Source organism: Chrysemys picta, chromosome 2 (assembly GCF_011386835.1).
Source record: "Chrysemys picta bellii isolate R12L10 chromosome 2, ASM1138683v2, whole genome shotgun sequence".
Taxonomy (NCBI): domain Eukaryota; kingdom Metazoa; phylum Chordata; order Testudines; family Emydidae; genus Chrysemys; species Chrysemys picta.
Genome location: NC_088792.1, coordinates 274,789,863 through 274,810,285, shown reverse-complemented (window position 1 = coordinate 274,810,285; position 20,423 = coordinate 274,789,863). Strand labels below are relative to the sequence as shown.

At 44.7% G+C, this 20,423-nt stretch overlaps 1 protein-coding gene across 1 annotated transcript in view; it reads right to left on the bottom strand.

Moving 5' to 3' along the window:
* TG (thyroglobulin) overlaps positions 1 to 20,423 on the bottom strand; it is a 202,401-nt gene that overhangs the window by 173,074 nt on the left and 8,904 nt on the right. The window contains exons 6-13 of the mRNA XM_042860977.2: positions 14,973 to 15,079; positions 12,899 to 13,042; positions 11,616 to 11,801; positions 8,321 to 9,385; positions 5,912 to 6,499; positions 2,540 to 2,782; positions 2,020 to 2,157; positions 583 to 660 (exon numbers count right to left, since the gene is read on the bottom strand). Of these exons, the coding sequence (XP_042716911.2) occupies positions 583 to 660; positions 2,020 to 2,157; positions 2,540 to 2,782; positions 5,912 to 6,499; positions 8,321 to 9,385; positions 11,616 to 11,801; positions 12,899 to 13,042; positions 14,973 to 15,079 (2,549 nt within the window). The remainder of the gene's footprint in view (positions 1 to 582; positions 661 to 2,019; positions 2,158 to 2,539; positions 2,783 to 5,911; positions 6,500 to 8,320; positions 9,386 to 11,615; positions 11,802 to 12,898; positions 13,043 to 14,972; positions 15,080 to 20,423) is intronic.

The window sequence follows — 20,423 nt, the reverse complement described above, 5'->3', positions numbered from 1 at the left end:
CTGTGTCCAGTTCTAGTCACCCATCTCAAAACAGGAAATAGTGGAACTGAAAAAGGTTCAGAGAAGAGCAACAAGGATGATCAAGGGTATGGAACAGCTTCCATATGAAGAGACACTAAAAAGAGTAGGGCTGTTCAGCTTCGAAAGAGGGGATATGATGGAGGTCTATAAAATCATGAACCGTGTGGAAAACAAGTGGATAGAAAAGTGTTATTGATCCTTTCTCACAATACAAAAACCAGCGGTCACCCAATGACATTAATAGGCAACAGGTTTACTACAAACAAGAGGAAGTACTTTTTCACACAACTCCCCTGTGGAACTCATTGTTATGAACTAGGAACCCAATATGGCTGTTCTTATATTCTAAATAGCCTGCCAAATAGTTGAGACAGACGCACAGAGTTCCTCTAGCTACAAAACAAAACTTCTTTCTTCCCTTGGCTTTCTTTTGTGAAGGTTTTAAAAAAACAACCTTCTGTTATGCTATCTGTGATTTACTAAAAATCTCAATCAAAACTAAAATATATACCTGTATCAGCTAAGAATAGGGAAAATTGTAGGACGAAAAGGTTAACTTACATTTTGGGAACTGTGCTGAGCGTATGATCAGAGAATCTGTAATGTAGCCTCCCCTTTCATCCACACACCAGCAGTGACCTAGGCAAGAAATCATAGCAGCCCTACTTTAGAAAAATGTATGTCCCTTTCCTATGTTGTTATTATCACATGCTGATCTGAACAGCCGGAGGATTGTTGTTGGCTGGGATACTGAACACAGTCCATATGGCAGCATCACCGTGAAAACAATGTAATGGCTAGTTCCACAATCCAGATCAGTGAAGAGGAAGCTGGGTGAATTTTTTGGATGAACAGTTTATTCACCAAAATATATATTATATATATATAAATAATTTTGGGTCCACCGAAATTATTTGTGAATTTGGGACAAATTCAGTTAACAGTTTTGTTCGAAAACTTCGAAATATTTGTTATAAAAAAGTTGAAACATTTGGCTTTTTTAAATGAAATGTTTTGATTTTTTGCTTAGAAACATTGTGTTTCTAAATTTAGCTAGATTATTTTTAAAAGGATAAAAAAGAAACAGAATTAAACCAAACCAAACCTAAAAAAAATAATTGGGGTTGAACAAAATTTGGTTTCTTTGCACCAAAAATTTTTTTTTTTCAGTTTTTCATTTTGGCAAGAAAAAAACAAAAAGTTTCTAATATCGGCATCAGGGCTCTGGTTTGTACTTTAGCTGACGATTCAGGGTATTTCTTATTTTATACGATCTGGCACACTTTGTGAAGAGTAAACTCATGTGATCAGTGCATGAACACATTGGGCTCAGTTTACCTAGACTGATAACCCACAAGACTTTACTGGAATCACCTGAAATATTATAGGATAATAAGTCAAGTGAAAATTTGGCTGATGGTCTGTAATGTTTACAAGAACATTAATTTTAAAAACAACAAGTTCAGAATATTATTTCGGTTGCTGCTGTATGAACATGTAACACTAGGTCTGGCCAAGCTGCAGTCAACAACGGGCCCAATGTCAGGGGGAAAGGGGACTTTAAGCTCAACTAGAGCTGAGCCATTCCCTGCCATAATTTAGATTAGCCTAAAGACTGCTCTAAATTACTTCAGGTAAAACAGACCTCAAGGGGCTACTTCATTGCCCTCCCACATCTGGCCCCCGGGAATGTTCCCTACACCTGGAAGAGTGTGGGTGACAAAGTCAGGTATGCCAGCTTTATGTTACTCAGGGATTCCTCACAACGGAAAGCCAGAGGGGCAGAATTTGGCCAAGTATCTTCATGGTGCAGCCATAGTCTTTCTCCTAGCAATACAGATATATATTTAAAATAACATGTGGCGAATATATTTTTGGTTAAGAAATAACTTGTGATGTTATTTCTTCTAATTTTGTTACATTATATGTCAGTCTGACCTGCCTTTACTCATCTCAACTCAACAAGAAGCAGTGAGTATTTTACAAGTGATGCCTCACCAGTACTCTCATAGCATTGGACTGGTTCCCAGTTCCCCAGGCCATCACACTGGGGAACGTAAGGATGAAATCCCAGGAACGTAGCTTGTCCAGCAGAACCTTTTGAAGTAAAGTGACTCCGCCAGTAGAAATGCAAGGCTATAAAAAAAATAAACAAACCAGGATATTCTTTAAAAATGCACATATACAACATCCTACTCTAGTCCCTTTATTTAGAAGGGGAAATACTACAAATACACTGGGAAATTTAATGAATGGGAAATGTCCAGGTTCTAATGTCGCCCACTGTGCTACATCAGAAAAAGGGTTAAACTCAGCCCTGATGTAAGCAGTTGAAACTTCATTAACTCTGATGGATTTACGTCCACTTTCAGTAAGGCTGACTTTGGCCTATAGAGCTCTGGTACATACAGATAATGTTTTGGGCTAGTTTATGCATTACTCCCCTTTAAGCAAAGGCCCTGTTCTCCAAAGGTTTAATTTCAATCCATTTTACCAACTTCTACTCCTCCCAACCTACTTGATTGTGCTGCCAGTCGGACTGCATAGTCACTTCCTGCCAATAGCTTTTCAGAGAATGCGATCCCTGATTGAAAGGTCTCAGCAAAATGAAGAAGATCGTTGTCCGTTAGTCGAAGTCCTTTTGCCATTAAAAAGCTCTGTCCCAAAGGAATATGGGAGCCATTCGAAGCTAGGATGAGTTGTTCTGCTTCATCAATGAACTGCATAGCTTCCTTCTTTACACTTCCGCATGCACCAGGGCCTGTATGTACAGCAAAGGGTTGTTTTAATAACTTTTATCTTACTCCAGTAAAGATTCACACATTTATATTCAAGAGACTCTTATTTAACATTTCTTGGTTCTTTCTATATTTACTTTGGTTTGCATCAGTTAAAAGAAAAACCCTCTCTGTACACACACACACACACACAAATAAGTGATCAGTAAGAGTTGTTATTATTCTTTATTTGTATTACAGCATGACCCAGAATGTGCCTGGCTCCATGTAAACAGGCAGAAAGGTTCAGTCCCTGCTTTGAGTCAGTTAAGACAAAGGTTGGGAGAAAGGATGCAACATACAAGCAAAGTGTCCAGGGTGATGATTGGCATATGGCCTGTCATTTGCATTTTCTATGCTTTGTCTTTTACTCATTTCTTGTAGCCAGGCATACTGTGAACAGGCTCTATGCAAGCTTCTCTGCAAATATATATCTGTGTTAATCTACAGGTTTCAGAGTAGCAGCTGTGTTAGTCTGTACTCCTGTTCTTTGTGTTAATCTAATATCTCCCTTCTTCCAGTCCTGCCCCCCGAACCGATAGTTAAGTTTTCGTGTGCTCTTTCCCCCACTGGAAGTTTTCCACCCTTTGTCCTTTCTGCCACCCACTTGAAGAACTAAGATGGCGATTCTAGTTCCCAGGGCCATCTCACAGCTCATCTATCCAAGTGGTGCAGTGCAGAACCCCACTGCTTTGGTAGCAACATGATATACAGGTGAGCATAGTCCCTACCGGCAGCCTCATTGATAAGCTCCTTCCCCTCACCCACAGTGCTTCCCACCCGCTGGTGGGCCCTGATACCAGTCAGCTCTGTGTTCTTGGGGAACCAGGGTACAGTATCCAGCCTGACTCATGAAAGACACCCCCCACCCCAGCCTCTGCTTAAACCAAAACCCATCAGAGGAAAAAACTTGCAGAGAGCAGTGAAGGGCGTTGGGAGACACACCTAGACCCCTCCTGACGAGGGTGACAAGATTAAGACATCTCCATTAACATACAGAATGGAGAGCAGAGACAACTCCCCTAGCCTCATCTGCATGAAAGATGGGACAGGAAGACATCTCAATTTACATACAGAGTGGAGAACAGAGAACCACACTGAACTCTGGGACCAGAAAAAGCAGGGAAGCACTGCATCCTGGGAATCTCTGCTCCAGATGCTAATGAACCTATGTCTGCACACACCCAGCTCAGCAATTATCAAACCAATTCTAGTAATGAATCCTTAATTGATATCCAAATACTGAAGCAGCCTAGTTGCATTGTGAGCTCCCTGGAAGAAAACATCACCCATGGCCAAGAGTGATCAGCTCCTATTGTCTAGTCTAAAGAAAACCCTTGAGTCATCATCTTACCTATAAACAAATCTATTGGGGTCAGCTTGACAGTGCTGATCGACCCGGTCCACTCAGACTTGCTGTGTGTGTGTGTGTGTGTGAGTGTGTGTGAGAGAGAGAGAGAGAGAGAGATTGATTCTGGGGCTGGAGTAACCCAGCTCTAGGGAACTGAGGTCCTGCAGGATAGCTCCATTGGGAGGGGACTTGCAGAAGGGAGAAGTAGAGCGCCATATGAACACACAAGTAGTACATTGATAGAATTACAGAACTCCCCCCTCCCCCAGAAGAGTAACCCGAATAAATGAGCATACCCCAAGGTAATGGTCAAATCTGGTAACAGCCCTGCTGATCAGTTCTTCCCCCTCCCTCCCAGCACCTCACGCCCACCACGATAAGCTGTTGAGCAGTATGCAGGAGGGAAGGGGGCGGAGCGAGGGCATGGGGTGCTCGGAGGAGGGGGCAGAATGGGGCAGGAAAAAACAGGGCAGGGACAGGGCAGGGGCAGGAAGAGGTGGGGTAGGGCCCAGGCGGGAAAAGGCAGGGGGGGGTGGGGCCTTGGGGGAAGGGGTATTGTGGGGGCAGGGCCTGGTGCGGAGCAGGGATCAAGTACCCCGCTGGGAAAGGATGAAGTCAGCACCTGTGAGGTGGGATTTTCAAAAGCATTCAGTGCTGACCTTACTCTTCTCCCACTGACTTCCAGGGGAGTTTTTCCACTGAGTTGATGGGAGCAGGGTTAGGCTACTGCTGTGTGCTTTTGAAAATCCAACCCATCTATCTAGGTACTTACATGGTCCTCGTCGCTGCAGCATCTGACTATACCATGCTAACTACAGCCCTAAATCAGGAATGCATTTAAGCATGTGTTTGACTTTAATCACATGCTTAAGTCCCGTTGACCTCAAAAGGACTTAAACACGTGGTTAAGTGCTTTCTTAAAGAGGTTTGCTTTTCTGAATCAGGCTGATGGCAAGAGAACACTGAGTAATAAGAATAGCAAGGAAAATTCCTCTTACCTTACTTTATAGTGCTTCTATTTTATCCTTAACATAATGCTTGTATGATAAGTTCATGTAACAAATCACTTTCATAACTTGTATTTATTACCTCCATAAGTCCCAAACCCATCTGTACTTGCTCAGCCCCTTCTCATTATCTGTGTTTTGATTGTGTTCAAATTCCAAAAATGGTATCCATACATTACAAAATCTACTTGACCCTGGTATAAGGCTGTCTGTCATTTTTTCCGCAGAAAGGATTTTCTCTATTTTATTTCTCCATGTTATGTTCACGGCATACACACAGAGTTAGAAACAAAACATAAATACTCTTCCGGAAAGGCTACAATTTAATACTACTTCATTTCTTAGAATCCAGAAATCTAACACACAACAATCAATGGAGAGAGAGAGAGGCTGCTATCTAAGACAGAAAGGCACAACTCAATCCATCTTGGACCCAACTGCGTCTTTTGCAGACTGACTGCAGAAAACCCAGATCTCATCCTTGCCTACAGAGTTCCCTAGCCTGCAAGCAGAAGCAGGAAACCCCTTGAAACTTAAAGTGATAGCTTGTCATTTGAACAGTTTTCAATACACCACACACCGTGCTACCAAAGTTGGGGCAATCTATTCTTTTCCAAAAGACAGCTGTTTGCTAGCAGTAACTGTGGAATCAATGGGTCCTTCCCTGAGTCAATAACTTTCTACTTCATAATTCTCTAAATGAATTTTTCTTACTGGAGTAAATAAAGAACCAGAAACTCTGTCATGTTACTTACATGCTGGGATCTTGTTCGCCTCGGCCTTAGTTCCTTGCAGTTCTTCTCCCTTGCTGTCAACACACCAACAACTGCGCAGTTCAAAGTGGCCTAAAAGGGCACTGAAATCAGCGTAGGACCCTGGGTAATGGGAGAGCTGACCATGCAGAAGCTGCCAGAATGTATATGGATCCAATAAAATGTTCTCTGACACAACTGTCACGTTGCCCTCCAGCACTCCAGGGGGAAGAGCATCAAAAGAAGAATACTTGGCCAATGCTGGGAAGATATTCTGGTGGCCAGCCACATACAAGCCTTTAATAAAGGCTGCAAAGCCTTGGGAAGATGATTCTTTATATTCAAGTAGTATGTTCAACAAGTCAACAACAGGCAGAGTTTTGCCTTCATTATTCTGGGTGATCCACCTTTGGTACCATTCAAAAGCTTGCTCAGGGGGGCCATTGCATTGCACCTGTCTCCAGTTACCGTCGGTGCTGCACTGTGGAATGTAAACACTGGACAGCTGAGACAGCGCACGTGGATCTGACAACAGTAGCTGCACCGTCTTCAGAAAAATCTGAGCAGCAGTTACTTGGCAAGCACTTGGACCTAGGGAAAGGAAAATATGCATTCAATAATCTTAGGAATGCACTGTAGGTATGTGATGCAAGCTGACTTGAACTTGGTTACTTTGCAAAAACATTTAGAGAAATTGCTTATTGTTACTATTGATTGTATGCCTATTTTGGGGGCAATTATTATTATTTGTCCCATTATTAAAAGAGGACCAAATCCTGAGGTTTTTACCCAAGGCCAAATTTTCAAAGGCATTTAGGCACCTAAAGATACAGGTAGGCACCAAATAGGATTTTCAAAATCACCTAAGCAGGTGAGGTGCCTACCTGCATCTTTAGGTACCTAAATACCTTTGAAAATCTGCCCTCCATCCTTATTCAGATAAACTCCCACTGGAGTAAAAACCAAGCCCCATAGATACCATCGGGAATACTTGGGTTGCAAAGTGCTACTGAACGTGTTTACCCCAATCTAAAAGGAAATTTCAATCCCAGGCCTCACTTCTCCTACCTAACTACATTTTACAGCCATTTATAGGACATACCTTCAGCCCTCAAACAAAGCACAGATGTCAGTTTGTCTCCTTTGGAGGCCACAACTGCCAACGTCAGGGCCAAATCTCATTTTGTTAACACTTGCTAGTGGCTCGATAAAAAGAGCAAAACGTAGTAGCACGTCTCTTTGAGTCCAGCAGACCATTATGAACCTAAAACACCAGTATTTTGTGCTCTCCCCTGGCTATGGTGCTTGTTTGCTTCAGACTGTGGGCCAAACAGGTTATAGATTGCAATCAATGAATCCCCAAATGCAGCAGGACATATCTCTCTCTCTCTCCATTTGGACCATCATGGCAGTGACAATTTGCTGGCTGCTTTGCTATTGTTTTCTGGTGCTGAACTCTCCAAAAAGTGCAGCAGGTTATTCTCAATGGGGGCCTGGGCCTCTGGGATGAGCTTCCTCTGCCTGTCTGTCATTGTTCGAGCCCACTGAGCTTGAGGTGTCAATATAAGACCTCTTTTTTTAGCCAAGGCACTTCACTCCGCCATTATATCATATTAATAGAAGAGTGGAGGGGGGCTGTTATTACATTTTACAGGCTTATGCCCAGTGTCATACTTAGGCACTAGAACATCTAATCATCAGCTTCACTATATAAGAGACAGGTAACATTTGACACTCAATTTTCTGAACTGACTGTGGGACCCACATTAGGTGTTTTGGCCTTTGTCCCCTTTAGCGGCTGGTGCACACACGAAGTTAATGTGTTTCCTACAGCTAGCAGTTGAGGGACACAGTCCTGTAGCTCAAGTAATAGACGCTCATAGGTTTAGCTCAGAATGTCCTGGGTTCAGCCCAAGGAGGGTCAATGGCAGTTGCATGGATTATTTTGTCCCATAAGAAAAGCAGCTTTCCACTCTATCGAAAGACAGGCTATTCTAGAGGCAGTGAGCAGAGCATAATGTATCAATTGCATGGACTCACTGGCTTTCATGGTCACTAGCTATACCATTCACAGTAGCCACAAGGACATCAGCAGGAACAGAACTCAGAGACATGCTCATTAACAAGGATAGAGCTCACATCCTTCTGCTCTGATGTGCAGGCCCTACACCCCATTGTCTAAGGGGGACTCTTCCTTATCTCTAGGACTATTTGAAGGTATATTCTCTGTGATCCCCCAACCATTAGAGGGCTACATGAACAAATGCTGGACCACTTCTGATTCTTTCCAGCAGAGGGCAGTGGTGCTCTCACATACTAGCCCGTATATTTCCAATATCGAATAAGAGGAGAAGTAGCATGAACAGCAACACAATCCCTACTAAAAAAATAAACACTAATCCCTAGACTTACACTGCATGGGCTCCCCAGCTTTTCTTGTTGTTCCTGGAATAGCTCTGCCTTCCAAATCAACGCAGATGCAATTAGTTCCATGGCACTGGACCGGTAGGAAACCTCCTTCCGTTGTACAAGAGGGAACAAACAGATCAGACCCTGCAGGTTGGCTTTGTTTCAAGCTTTGCAGACTTTCCCTTTGCTTCTCACATGCAGTGGGACACCTTGGACGTTTGCCTAGCACTCTTGAGCCTGGGACTTCCTTACCTCGCGAGTCCACACACCAGCACGTGGCTTCATAGCACTGAACTTCCTCATACCTCCCCTCCTTGGTGCACGTCGGAACAAACAAATCCGTGGGCTGCTCAGTGCAATCTTTGGACTTTAAAGCTATTTTCACCACCTCACCTAAATCTTCAGCGATGTTTTCAGGGACAGAAATAACATGTTGTAAAAAGACAAAAAACTCTGGAAGTTCCAGAAGAGAAGCAAGAAATTCCACCCCATTCTGATTGTCCTGTAAACTAACAGTGCGGCCAAAGCTGTCCACAAGAGGTTGACTCAAATTGAAGCTCTCCTTTGATGTTTCCAGTGACAACCCCTCGGGTCGTTCTGCAAAGCCTCCTCCGTTGTCCATTCCTGTCACGCCTCCCTGCTGGAAAAACTGGCCAATGCTGAATTTCCCTCTAGTGCCGAGCGCTCCCGTAAAGTTAAACTGGATCAGGCTCTTCAAGAACTTTCCTCCAAACAGGTTTTCTTGGAAGCGCTTTGGGTTGGTGGTGAAACGAAGGGCGACGCGAGCTAATTGTCTTGATGGAAACATCCCTCTGACAGCATCACTGAGGATGGATTCTAGTGCGAACAGCTGGCTGGCATCCTGCTTTGCTGTGATAGGAGATAGCAATCCAGAGTCCACAAACAACTCCTTGAAGGAAGGAGGGCAAGAGCTCGAAAACCTGGCTAGAGTCTCTGACTTCACATCTGGGATGTCGAACAAACTGCGCTGACTGAAGTGCCCAACAGGTCCATAAAAAAGCCTCGATAGAGCCTGCTGTCTCTCTGAGGCACATGCTCGTTCTTCACCTGGACACAGAAAAACAAGGAGACAAATATTTTGGAATTGGTGACATAGTACCACCGTCTCACAAAAATCCTAGAGCCCACAGTCATCATTGTTAGTGTTCATGGCAGCCTCTGCTGAGGCCACACTGAGACTAAACTACTCTTTCATCTCCAGTGCCCAATGTGGATAAACATTTCAGTCTTTTAGACCATCAATCCAGCAACTTGTCCGAGATTCTCTGGTCTATGTCCCCATGCAAGACCCTCATTTTGAACTTTTAACCCTTACTCCTGTTCTTGTGTTTTCATTTGTTGTCCCCCAGGTCATGTGACCCTCGCCTCACCTGAGGGGGTGGGCCTTTAGCTCTGGTGGGATCCGCCCACCACCTCCTAGGATTCCAGTAAGCCAGCCCCTTGACGGAGGAGCTATACTTGCTGTCCCCGTCTGGTTCCTTCGTTTGCACCCTCTAGCCTGCATTCCCGTTCCTGCTTTTGGATTCTCTCCCTTAATTAGTTGATCCGTGTCCTTTTGTAGCTCTCCCCTTCCTTATTTTTAGTGGAGGGGTGGCTATTTGTGTTTCTTTTGGGTGAGGTTCTTTGAGGGATCAAATAGGCCAGCACTTTTGACCCCCACAAATTCACATCCCCCAAAATGTCAATAAGAAACAAATACATGCTTCTAAAATGTTCTCCCCTCCCCTCCTTGAAGCAAATCACACCAGTGTGTAAAGAGAAGACAGTTTGCTTGACAAAGCACTCCTGTAATATCTGAACGAGGCAGATTAAAAAAATGTGATGACTGTATTGCATGTGGCTGCTAGACCAGTCTCCCTAAGAACATATCCTTGTGAAAATTCCTTTTCAGTGGTTCGTCGGCAGAACCTCCAATTTCTCTGCTTAGATTTCCTGAGTTTGCCAAAAAAAATCTGCATCCCTGAGTTTTAAGCAGCCTCAAGTTATGTCACCAAAACCCATCAGAAGATCTCAGAGGAGCAGTCAGGGAGAAAACAACCAGCCCTGCCAGATGCAGAGGCCTCCCAGAGGCTCTTTTGCAATATCCTTGCTCATCAGCCTTGAAGGCGTGCAACGAGTTTCATTTTACAGTAAGCCCATCTTTACCTAAAGCTTATAGTGACTCTGGATCATGAGTGACACCCAGAATTGATTGTTTCTTTGTCTACATGGCATAACTATGTCTAGTAGACAGAAAAACTAATTTTGCCGAAGGCTGCCTGCATTAAGCCTTTGTAGCCCCAACCCTCCAGCACGAACCTGAATATTTAGGCATTACTCTCCAGAATGAAGGGTTTTAAACAAATCCTTCCCTACCCCCATCTGACCCCTTTGACATTTTCTGCTGTCATCTTCCATTTTGGGCTCCAGCTTGATGCATTTTTTTCCTTAATGAAATCTCCCTCGTTTCATGAAATGGCAGCTCACACACCTTTTCTTCGTTTGCTTCTATGGGATTTGGCAACCTTCATGGCCAAGTAACACAGGGACAGAGATGGGGAACAAGGTGGCTGGAAAGAGACCTCAGAAGCAGGCACCCCCACACCAGAGGCATCACAGTAGAAAAAGAGGGTTAAATCACAAGTGCAGTGTCACCAACACTCGCAATTTTGTCACAAGCCTTGTGATATTGGGTGTTTCTCTTAAAGTCCCAGCTCTTGGAGTCAGGTGAATCTCAGCTTCTATTTTAAAACAAATGTGACTTTCTAGCTGTCATAATTAGAGGGAAATGCTTGAAAATGTGAACCCAAAAGGAGCCAAAATCAAGAGGGCAAATAAAAGGAACCCATCATTTATTGTTTTTAAAATCTAATTAATTTTCAGTACCGGATTCATAATTTCTGAATGCTTGGGCTTGACAATATTGACAAGAGAACTGGTGCTGCACCTTTCACTCAGGGAACACTCCCATTTCAGATAAAGGCTAGGAGAGAGGGGGGCTCATGTGAGGTCCTGGATAGGGGGCCATCACTAGGTTGGATGGGCAGGAGGTGAAGTCTATTTGGTGGTACTGCTGTTCTCTCACAGGACTGTGTATTGTGCAGCTGTGGGGCCAGAGAAGAAAAAGGGGTGGAGAGAAAATAGAAGCCTGCAGGAAATTTTGACAATAACTGTGGTATTTTGTTCCAAAATCTAACAAATCTTTCAGGAGGATTGGGGAGGATACCTAATGTGCGTTTGTGCATCTTATGTGAAAATTAGTGCCAGGAATTTATTACTAGATCACTCCAATACCTACCACAAGTCAGGAGCTGCCCTTGCCTCCTCGTTCCCTGGATCTCCCGCCCCTCAGGGTCCACACACCAGCAAGCCCCTTCCTGCTCGCACTGCACCGGGGCATAGTCCCCATTATCCTCACAAGACGGACTATAAGTATGTCTGAAGCGAATGGCTGCAAACCTCTCGACCTCACATTTAGAGGGGCCTGGAAGAGAAATGCTGCTGGTTACGGAGGAAAAGTGTTAAGTGTTGGAGCAAATCTGCATTCAGTCCTGGTTCTGTCATGTCTGAATAACTCCTTGACATTTGTTCAGGGAAGGCCCCGATGCTCAGGTTTTTTTAATTGTTAGAATTCCTTCCTCAAAGTAAACAATAGAGACTAAAACTTCAGCACACTTTTCAGCCATTTTAATAGCTATTGCATAACTGTAAATGTAATTTCTCATTCAATGGAGCAGGGCTACATACACATTTGCTTTTAAAGGGGATTTAATGGTACCAAGTGGACAGACAGTATAAAATCTCTCTTCATCGTGCAATGGGTCCAGCGTAGGCAATGGCAATCTGAGCCAGCCCCACATTTTCTTACCCTGGGCCTGGTAGGATGGTATTTGCATTTCCCAGACAGGACAATCCCTGGCCTCTCTGCTGCGAATATTAAGAAGAATGCTGGCTGTGCTGTGGACGTCTGTACACTAGGAATGGACCCGAGACCACCGACTCATTTTACATCTGCCAGAGCGTATATAATGGTCTATACCTGTAGCAGCTTTAGAGGATGATGTAAAACTCCCATCATGCAACTACCCATTTGTAATACAATGTCTTAGCACATGTGATCAAGCCTCTCTCTAGCGGCTGTTACGGTGCTAGAGGGGCTAAGAGTCTGTGCTTTGTTCTCCGTTGACAACTGTCATGTCTGAATAGATGCAGCCAGGGTCTATTTCACAATGCTATCCACATGAGAGGGAAAAATTCCTTCCTGACCCCAAGAGTGATCAGCTAACACCAAAAATATGAAAGGCAAATGATTTCCGCATAGCTGAAAGAATACCTGCTTCAGTACTGAGGCATTACATTCTCATGGTGAGTGCGTGTTACAAGTCCCCCACTGTGCCTGGTCCACAGAGCCCCAGCTAATGAAGGTTAGCTTTTCGTTTCAAGTAGTAGCAGCTCAGGCTTTTAGCTCTGGAGGTTCCTGGTTCAGTCCGCAGTGTGCCAGCCAAGAGCATGGTGATCACACTTGTATTCCAGAAGTCTTGTGTCACCCCTGGGACTCCAGTCTGGTGCTACTGTACTTACATCTGAACCTGCCAGAGGTCGCTAGCTGCACCCCCAGAAACCGTCTCTGCAGAATCCGATAGATGCTGGTCTCAGTAAAGGTGTGGGCAGGTTGCAATGCGGTGAAAACTGTATCATAAACTTCCTCAAGCAGCAATTCCAAGCCTGTGAGAGAAGAGAGCCTTTCAGCATGGGGGGGCATTTTAAAAAGAGAGGCTTCATCTGCCATTCATACACAGCTGAGAGGTGACAGAAATGGATGCCTCCTACCAGACAAACATCGACTCCTCCATCATTCGAACTATGAGGCTAGATGATGGGCATTTGGTCACACAAGTAGCTCCACTGAACTAAAGGAGACTATTTGTGTGATTAAGTGCCTACCTAAATGAGTAAGGGCTGCATGATCTACCCTTTCAGGGGCTGGGTTGAGCTGCTTTGTGGTAGCTAAGCAAGCTGTAACTGTGCATGGGTGACTGAACATACAGTGTCAGAATCACAGAAATGGAGGGCTGGAAGGGACCTCAAGAGGTCATCTAGCCCCTATCCCAGCCTGAGACAGGACCAAGTAAACCTAGACCATCCTTGACAGGTGATGGTCTAACCTATTCTTCAGTGATGGGGATTCCACAACCTCCTTTGGAAGCCTATTCCAGTGATTAACTACACTTATAGTATGAAAGTTTTTCCTAATGTCTAATATTTTTACCTAAATCTCCCTTGCTGAAGACGAAGCTGATTACTTCTTGGCCTACTTTCACTGGAAATAGAGAACAGTTGGGCACCGTCCTCTTTATAACAGACTTGCTGGGGCCCAGGGCAGAAAGCCAAAGCCCCACCACTTGGGGCTGAAGCCGAAGCCTGAGCAACTTAGCTTTGCGGGGCCCCCTGTGTCGCGGGGCCCTGAGCAATTACCCTTCTTGTTACCTCCTAATGCTAGCAGAAAAACAGTTGTTGTGGCACAAGTAGGCTGTGGAGTTTTTATAGCACGTTTAGGGGGCGAGGGGAGGTGGGGGGGAGCTCAGAAAGAAAAAGGTTGAGAACTCCTGCTCTACAGGGAAGGGAGTTGTTCAGTCTCCAGGTCCATTCAGTTCTGCACCTCTCTGCTCAGATTGCTAATGAGGTGGCCGGTTGTGTTGGTTAGGGTTACCATACGTCCTCTTTTTCCCGGACATGTCCGGCTTTTCAGCACTCAAACCCCCGTCCGGGGGGAATTGCCAAAAAGCCGAACATGTCCGGGAAAATGGCGGCTCTGCTCCTCCCCTGACTCTTCGGCTCTGTTTAAGAGCCGGGCTGCCCGAGCGCTACTGGCTTCGGGCAGCCCCCATGCCTCCGGACCCTGCGCTGCCGGAGCCCGGGAGAGGAAGTGCCCGGCCGGGGGCGCAGGGTCCGGAGGCAAGGGGGCTGCCCAAAGCCCAAGCGCTACCAGCTTCACGGTTTGCCGGGCAGCCTCCAGACCCTGCGCCCCCGGCTGGGCGCTTCCCCTCCCGGGCTCCAGCTGCGCTGGGGAAGCGCCGGCCGGGGGCGCAGGGTCTGGGGGCTGCCCGGCAAACCGTGAAGCCGGTAGTGCTCGGGCAGCCCTTTCCCCCTGGCTGGGAGTGGGAGGGAGGAGGGGGCGGAGTTAGGGTGGGGAAGGGGCGGAGTTGGGGCAGGGCTGGGGGTGGGGAAATGGGCGGGGCCAGGGCCCGTGGAGGGTCCTCTTTTTTTATTTGTTAGATATGGTAACCCTAGTGTTGGTGGCTTTCTGATATGCAACCAGCCCAGTAGGAACTGGACTATTAACAGAAGGGACTCAACAACAATGGGAAAATAACTTTTGATCACGGCTAAACTGGGCTGGCCAATGCAACAATGATGCTTTGGTCAGACACTCTTAATGAGAAAATGTAGCTAGTAATCACCATCCTTAAGTGATCTTGCCACAGATACGTATCTGGTACAATCAGTTGCTGCTTGCTCACAGATGACTCCAGCTTAGCCCTTAGCTTTCTCACTGAAATGAAGCTGTGATCCTGGTGTTTGTTCATCATCTACCCTTCTCTGAGGAATTCTGAGTCTTGTTGCTAAGACATACCAGATTTTGGAAGGTACTTACCAGTCTCTGCTAATTCCCGCCCCAGACTGTCAGCGCAGTAACAGTACCCAGAGACCTCTGGGAACATGCTTCTGAAGGAGCTAAATGTTTGGAATGCATCTGGAAACCTAAAAGGAAAAGCAACAAGTTATGAAGTGGAAAGTTTGTGGTGACCCTTTGACAATAACAAAGAAATCATATTCTTTTCCAAACTCCCACTCCAGGGATCACAGAACAAAGGCATTATGGTACTTCTGGGGCTAGTTATGTCAACCCTACTCCACTGTGATCCAAATTTTAGTGTTTCCTTTTATTAACAAGGCCTTAGACTATGGAGCAATGTGTCCTGGCTCCCCACAGATCAGGATTAGTCCAAGATTTGCCTTGCTCACTATATACTACAAGAGTTTATACATGTGTTTCCTCAACAAATGAGCCTAAGCACCGTCGTCCTGGATAACAGAACCCAACGAGCAAAGGGCAATGAGGTCATTTCTTGGTTCGATTTCAGGCCATTTTTAGTCTTGTTATTAGCACCTAATGTACTAAAATGATGAAAGTGGCAGAAATGTTGACAGATAATTTTGGCTCCTGGTCCAACCTTTGAAAGCGCAGCAAAAATTGTAAAATATGTGTCAGTGAGGCTAATGTAATTACGAATACCCTCTCATTAGCAGCTTTCCACAAAGTCACACAAGATGGCAGAAAGCCTAAACAAAGAGGTTGTTTTTCCCCCCACATCTGCTTTCTACACTGAATTAAGCATGGAACAGCAGATAAAACCTAACACTAATCTGTTACATTATGAAAACATGCGTCAATGGATTAAAAGGAAAGGTTTTTTAAACATATTACAAGTGAGACTGACTCTTACTTCTGGAGATCAAAGGAGCTCTGGATTCTTTTAACATATTCTAGTAGTGATAATAGCCAGATTCCAGCAAAGGAATGATTTAAGAAGGAAACTTAATATGGTCAGAGTTGAAAAAAAAACCCATAATGTGTGTGATCTTAGCTGACAGATATACCAGGGCTTCTTTAAGCAATTAGAACAGGGGTGTCAAACTCAATTGCACAGGGGGCCAAAACTCAAAACTCGCGGGCCGAACAGTATAACCATTTATTTAACAGACTAAATATTTATGTTTTTTAACCATTAATATGAACCAAAATACAGGATATCATTCCAAAATAAATACATTTCAACTTAAAATATTTTGCTCTTCATAAAAAAATATCCTGTCAATACAATACATTCAAAATCTGTACATGCTGGAATATTAAAAAATCTGAATATAAATAAAAAATTGAATTTAAAGCAAAAGTATAATCATAACAAATCATAACATTCCATTTTCTTGTCCTATTTAGTCAGAGCCTGATACTTGGAGTCTTTTCTTTGCAACAAGTTCGTTTATGTTTGGGGTTAGGTTCTGTGTTGTGAAGATTCTCAGGATCGATTGCAGGTGTTCATCAGTGAGGCGACTCCTGTGTGACGTTTTGTTAATTTTCATCACAGAGAACAGCTGCTCGCACAGATATGTGCTGCCAAACATGGACAGGATTCGAGCCGCATGTTGGCGGAGCTGCGGCATCGCTTCAGGAATGAAGCGAGTGAACTGTGCTGGCCCCGCAGTGTCGTACTTTGCCTTCAGTGTCCCGTTACATTGCAGTTCTATCAGCTCCATCTGCATTTCTACAGGTGCGGTTTCCACATCGACTGCAAATGGGTTGCGAAGCAGCTCGAAGTTACTTTTCTGTGCCTCAAAGTCACTGAAGCGCCGTGCGAACTCAGTGCGCAGCGCGCTGAGTTTTTCAGCAAAGGTGGCATTTGGGAAAACTGTGGCACTTTCTTGGTTCCGTATTACTTGGCAACAGGGAAAGTGAGACAAGTTGCATTGGTGCATTTGTGTCTCCCATAAGCGCAGCTTCACTTGAAATGCCTTCACTGCATCATGCATATCGGTTATTATGTGCTCCCGTCCCTGGAGTTGAAGGTTTAAAGCGCTAAGATGCGACGTTATGTCAGCCAGGAACGCCAACTCACATTTCCACTTTTCATCCCGCAGAACTGTGCAGTCTTTCCCCTTACTGTCCATGAACTGGCAGATTTCCTCTCGCAGCTCAAAGTGTCTTTTGAGAACTTTTCCCCGACTTAGCCACCGGACCTCCGTATGATATGGCATATCGCCAAACTCGCTATCTATTTCCCGCAGAAAAGACTGGAATTGGCGGTGATTTAAACCGTGGGCTCTGATAAAGTTGACGGTTTGTGTTACAGTGTTCATCACATGATCCATTTTTAGGACTTTAGCACTCAGCGATTCCTGGTGTATGATGCAGTGATACACTGTCAACTCACCGGCACAGTTCTCCTCCCGCATCTTTGAGCGCATCCTTCCCACCAGTCCATTTTTTTCACCACACATAGCAGGTGCGCCATCTGTTGTAAGTCCAACGAGTTTTTCCCACGGCAGTTTCATGTCGGTTACACTTTGAAATACATTTCCAAAGATGTCTTCTCCTTTCGTTGTCCCGTGCATCGATTTAATGTCCAGTATTTCCTCTGTTACGCACAAATTGGAATCCACACCACGGATAAATATCGCCAGCTGTGCAGTGTCAGTCGCGTCAGTAGTTTCATCCACGGCAAGGGAGTATGCAACAAAATCTTTTGCTCTTTCAATCAACGGTGTTTTCAAATCAGTCGCCATCTCACAAACCCGATTAGCAACAGTGTTTCTGCTGAGGCTTACATTTGCAAACGCTCGCGTTTTATCTGGACAAAGGACGTCGCACACTTTCATCATACAATTCTTTACGAATTCCCCCTCGGTAAACGGCCGTCCTGATTTGGCGATCTCTTCGGCCACAATGAAACTTGCTTTCACAGCAGCTTCACTTTGTGATTTTGCTTTGGTGAAAAACGTCTGCTGGGATGTCAAATTCTTCTTCAACTCCTCTACCTTTTGTAGCTTCTGTCCTGCGCTCAGGTTTTTGAATTTGTTCTCATGTTTCGTCTCGTAGTGCCGTCTTAGGTTATACTCCTTCATTACAGCGATATTACTCCCGCAAAGGAGACACACTGGTTTACCTGCAATTTCAGTAAACATATACTCATTCTCCCACCGGCTTTGAAAGCCTCGGTTTTCAGAATCAATTTTTCTCTTGGCCATTGTTGGGGTCTAGCTTTGATTTGAGATTAGCGTTGTATACATCAACAGACCGCGAACTTGAACCGCGGCTTGCCGTTGGCGGCAATTGCACTGCATCATGGGATTTGTAGTGTGTGTTATTGGGGCGTCATATCACAGGGCCATTAAAAACAGATATATAAAACGATTTCGCGGGCCGGATATAATTGTATGGCGGGCCGGATGTGGCCCGCGGGCCTTGAGTTTGACACATGTGAATTAGAAGATACAATATTCTAGGTTCAGGCAGTATGGCAAATGAAACAGTTTCCCCATGTTTTAATACAATCAGATTAGCATTATACATCCATGCTCATATTCCTAAATGTGATTTAGGCACACACCTCCCAGCTGTGTGCAGTTGTGTGGTGAAATCCAGCAAAGGGCTGTGAAATTCACTACCAAAGAAGTAAACAGAATCAAAGAATCTAGTCAGGGCTTTTCAACAATGATGGATGCTTTAATAAGCAGAAACAATGTATTACACCCTTAGATACCATGGTGATTCATGATGTATAAAAACCTGAGACTGGGTGGGTGGAGGGGTAGATACATACTGGACTGGACCCTGGGATACTGGTCAGGGATGTTGCACAAAGGAGTTTGAAGCTCCTCTTTGCTCTCCCTGGTCCTACTGCAGCTGTATACAGGGTTGGTCCCCCATGCAGTAGCTTGTGGAGCTGCCCTGACTAACGCCAGGCTGAAACATTCCCAAGAGACCAAAAATGCAGCCAAGTATCACTCTGGCATAGGGCTGTCTTGGCCACGCTTCCAGAAGTGAAATGGGAGGAGGGATGTAAGAGCCCCTACGTCAGCTTCACACCACAGATGATCACTCATACTCTGGAACAATCCTCCATGAGCTGGTTAAATCATCTTTGGGGCCCCTTTACACTGGTGCTGCTGCCACACCCCAAAAGAGAATCTGCCCACTAACAATAAAGTTGACATGATAAAAGAAGAGCAATCAAATGTCATGCTCCAGGACATAGATAGATTGTTATTGGGGTAAGGAAGAAATTCAGTAACAAATTATTAAGGCCAGAAGGGACCTGTACGCTCATCTTGTCTGGCCTCCTGCACGGCACAGGCCAGAGAATCCTGTCCCCCATATACAGAGTGGCACAAGTGACTTGGTGCATTGCTGGTGCTTTCAGTCTCTTCTTAAGCATCAAGCATTGGTCATTTTCAGAAGAAAGGTCACCACACTTGTTAAACCAATGGTGTGCTCTTGTTTGGCACATCCTTTGTTCTTAGGAGAGTAGTGTGACTAAATGCAATGGGAGTCTTCTAGTCAATTCAGGTTCTTATACCGTGCCTATCACCATGGCATCTGAACATGTACGGCTTTCAGACAGGCTGTTGGGTAAATACATTTCTGCGCACGTTTTTTTTTTTAATAATTCAATTTAAAAATATACTACACACCAAATTATGCCATGTGTAATGTGTGGCTAGACACATGGTCATATCCTGGTATTGGTCATTTCTGTTCTGAGTTCAGAATATGACTAAATAAAATGAAAAAAGTACAAATCAGGCCCACATAAGAATGCAACTAGTACTGCATGTGCCTAGCTTTGAAAATCCACCCCTTACATTCTCGGTTCCTTTTTTAACCATTGTCCCTACTATTTGCTTGTCCTTGTCCAGCAGTGGATAATGACAAAATGGCCAAGATCTTAACTCTCATACCCAGTCACAAAAATGGCTGAAGCAGATGTGTGAACTGCGGCCATGTTCGTGTTTCTGTCCTATGTGTTCTGAGATGGGAGCAGGTGTAAAGAAAATGGAAAAGAAAAGGAGAGAAACATGGATTTGTTGGCATCATCAGGCTTACATTGTTATTCATTTTTCAGTGATTCTAAGGAAGCCCCCTTTTATTATCAGACTGTGCAGCTCCAATTGTATCCACTGTTTACTGACCACACCCAGTGTCAAGAAAGGTGGCTGAGTTGTGTTCTGTACATCAACAACCAAATAACACAGAGAGGCAGAATATTCATGGAGCTATGACAATTTACAGCAGCTGAAAGATCTGCCCCAGAATCTTTACTGCGGAGGAAATGATGCGGGAAGCAGAAAGAAAACAGTGTGGTTTCTCAGCTCCCAAACTCCTACCTTTCTATCTCCGGATTTTGCTCTGCTGCTTTTTGTGTGACCTGGGGCAAGTCATTTAGCCTCTCTCTGCCTTAGTTCCCCATCTGCACAATGGAGACAATAGCCCTGCCCTACCTCACCGGGGTGTTGTGAGGATAAATACATTAAAGATTGTGAG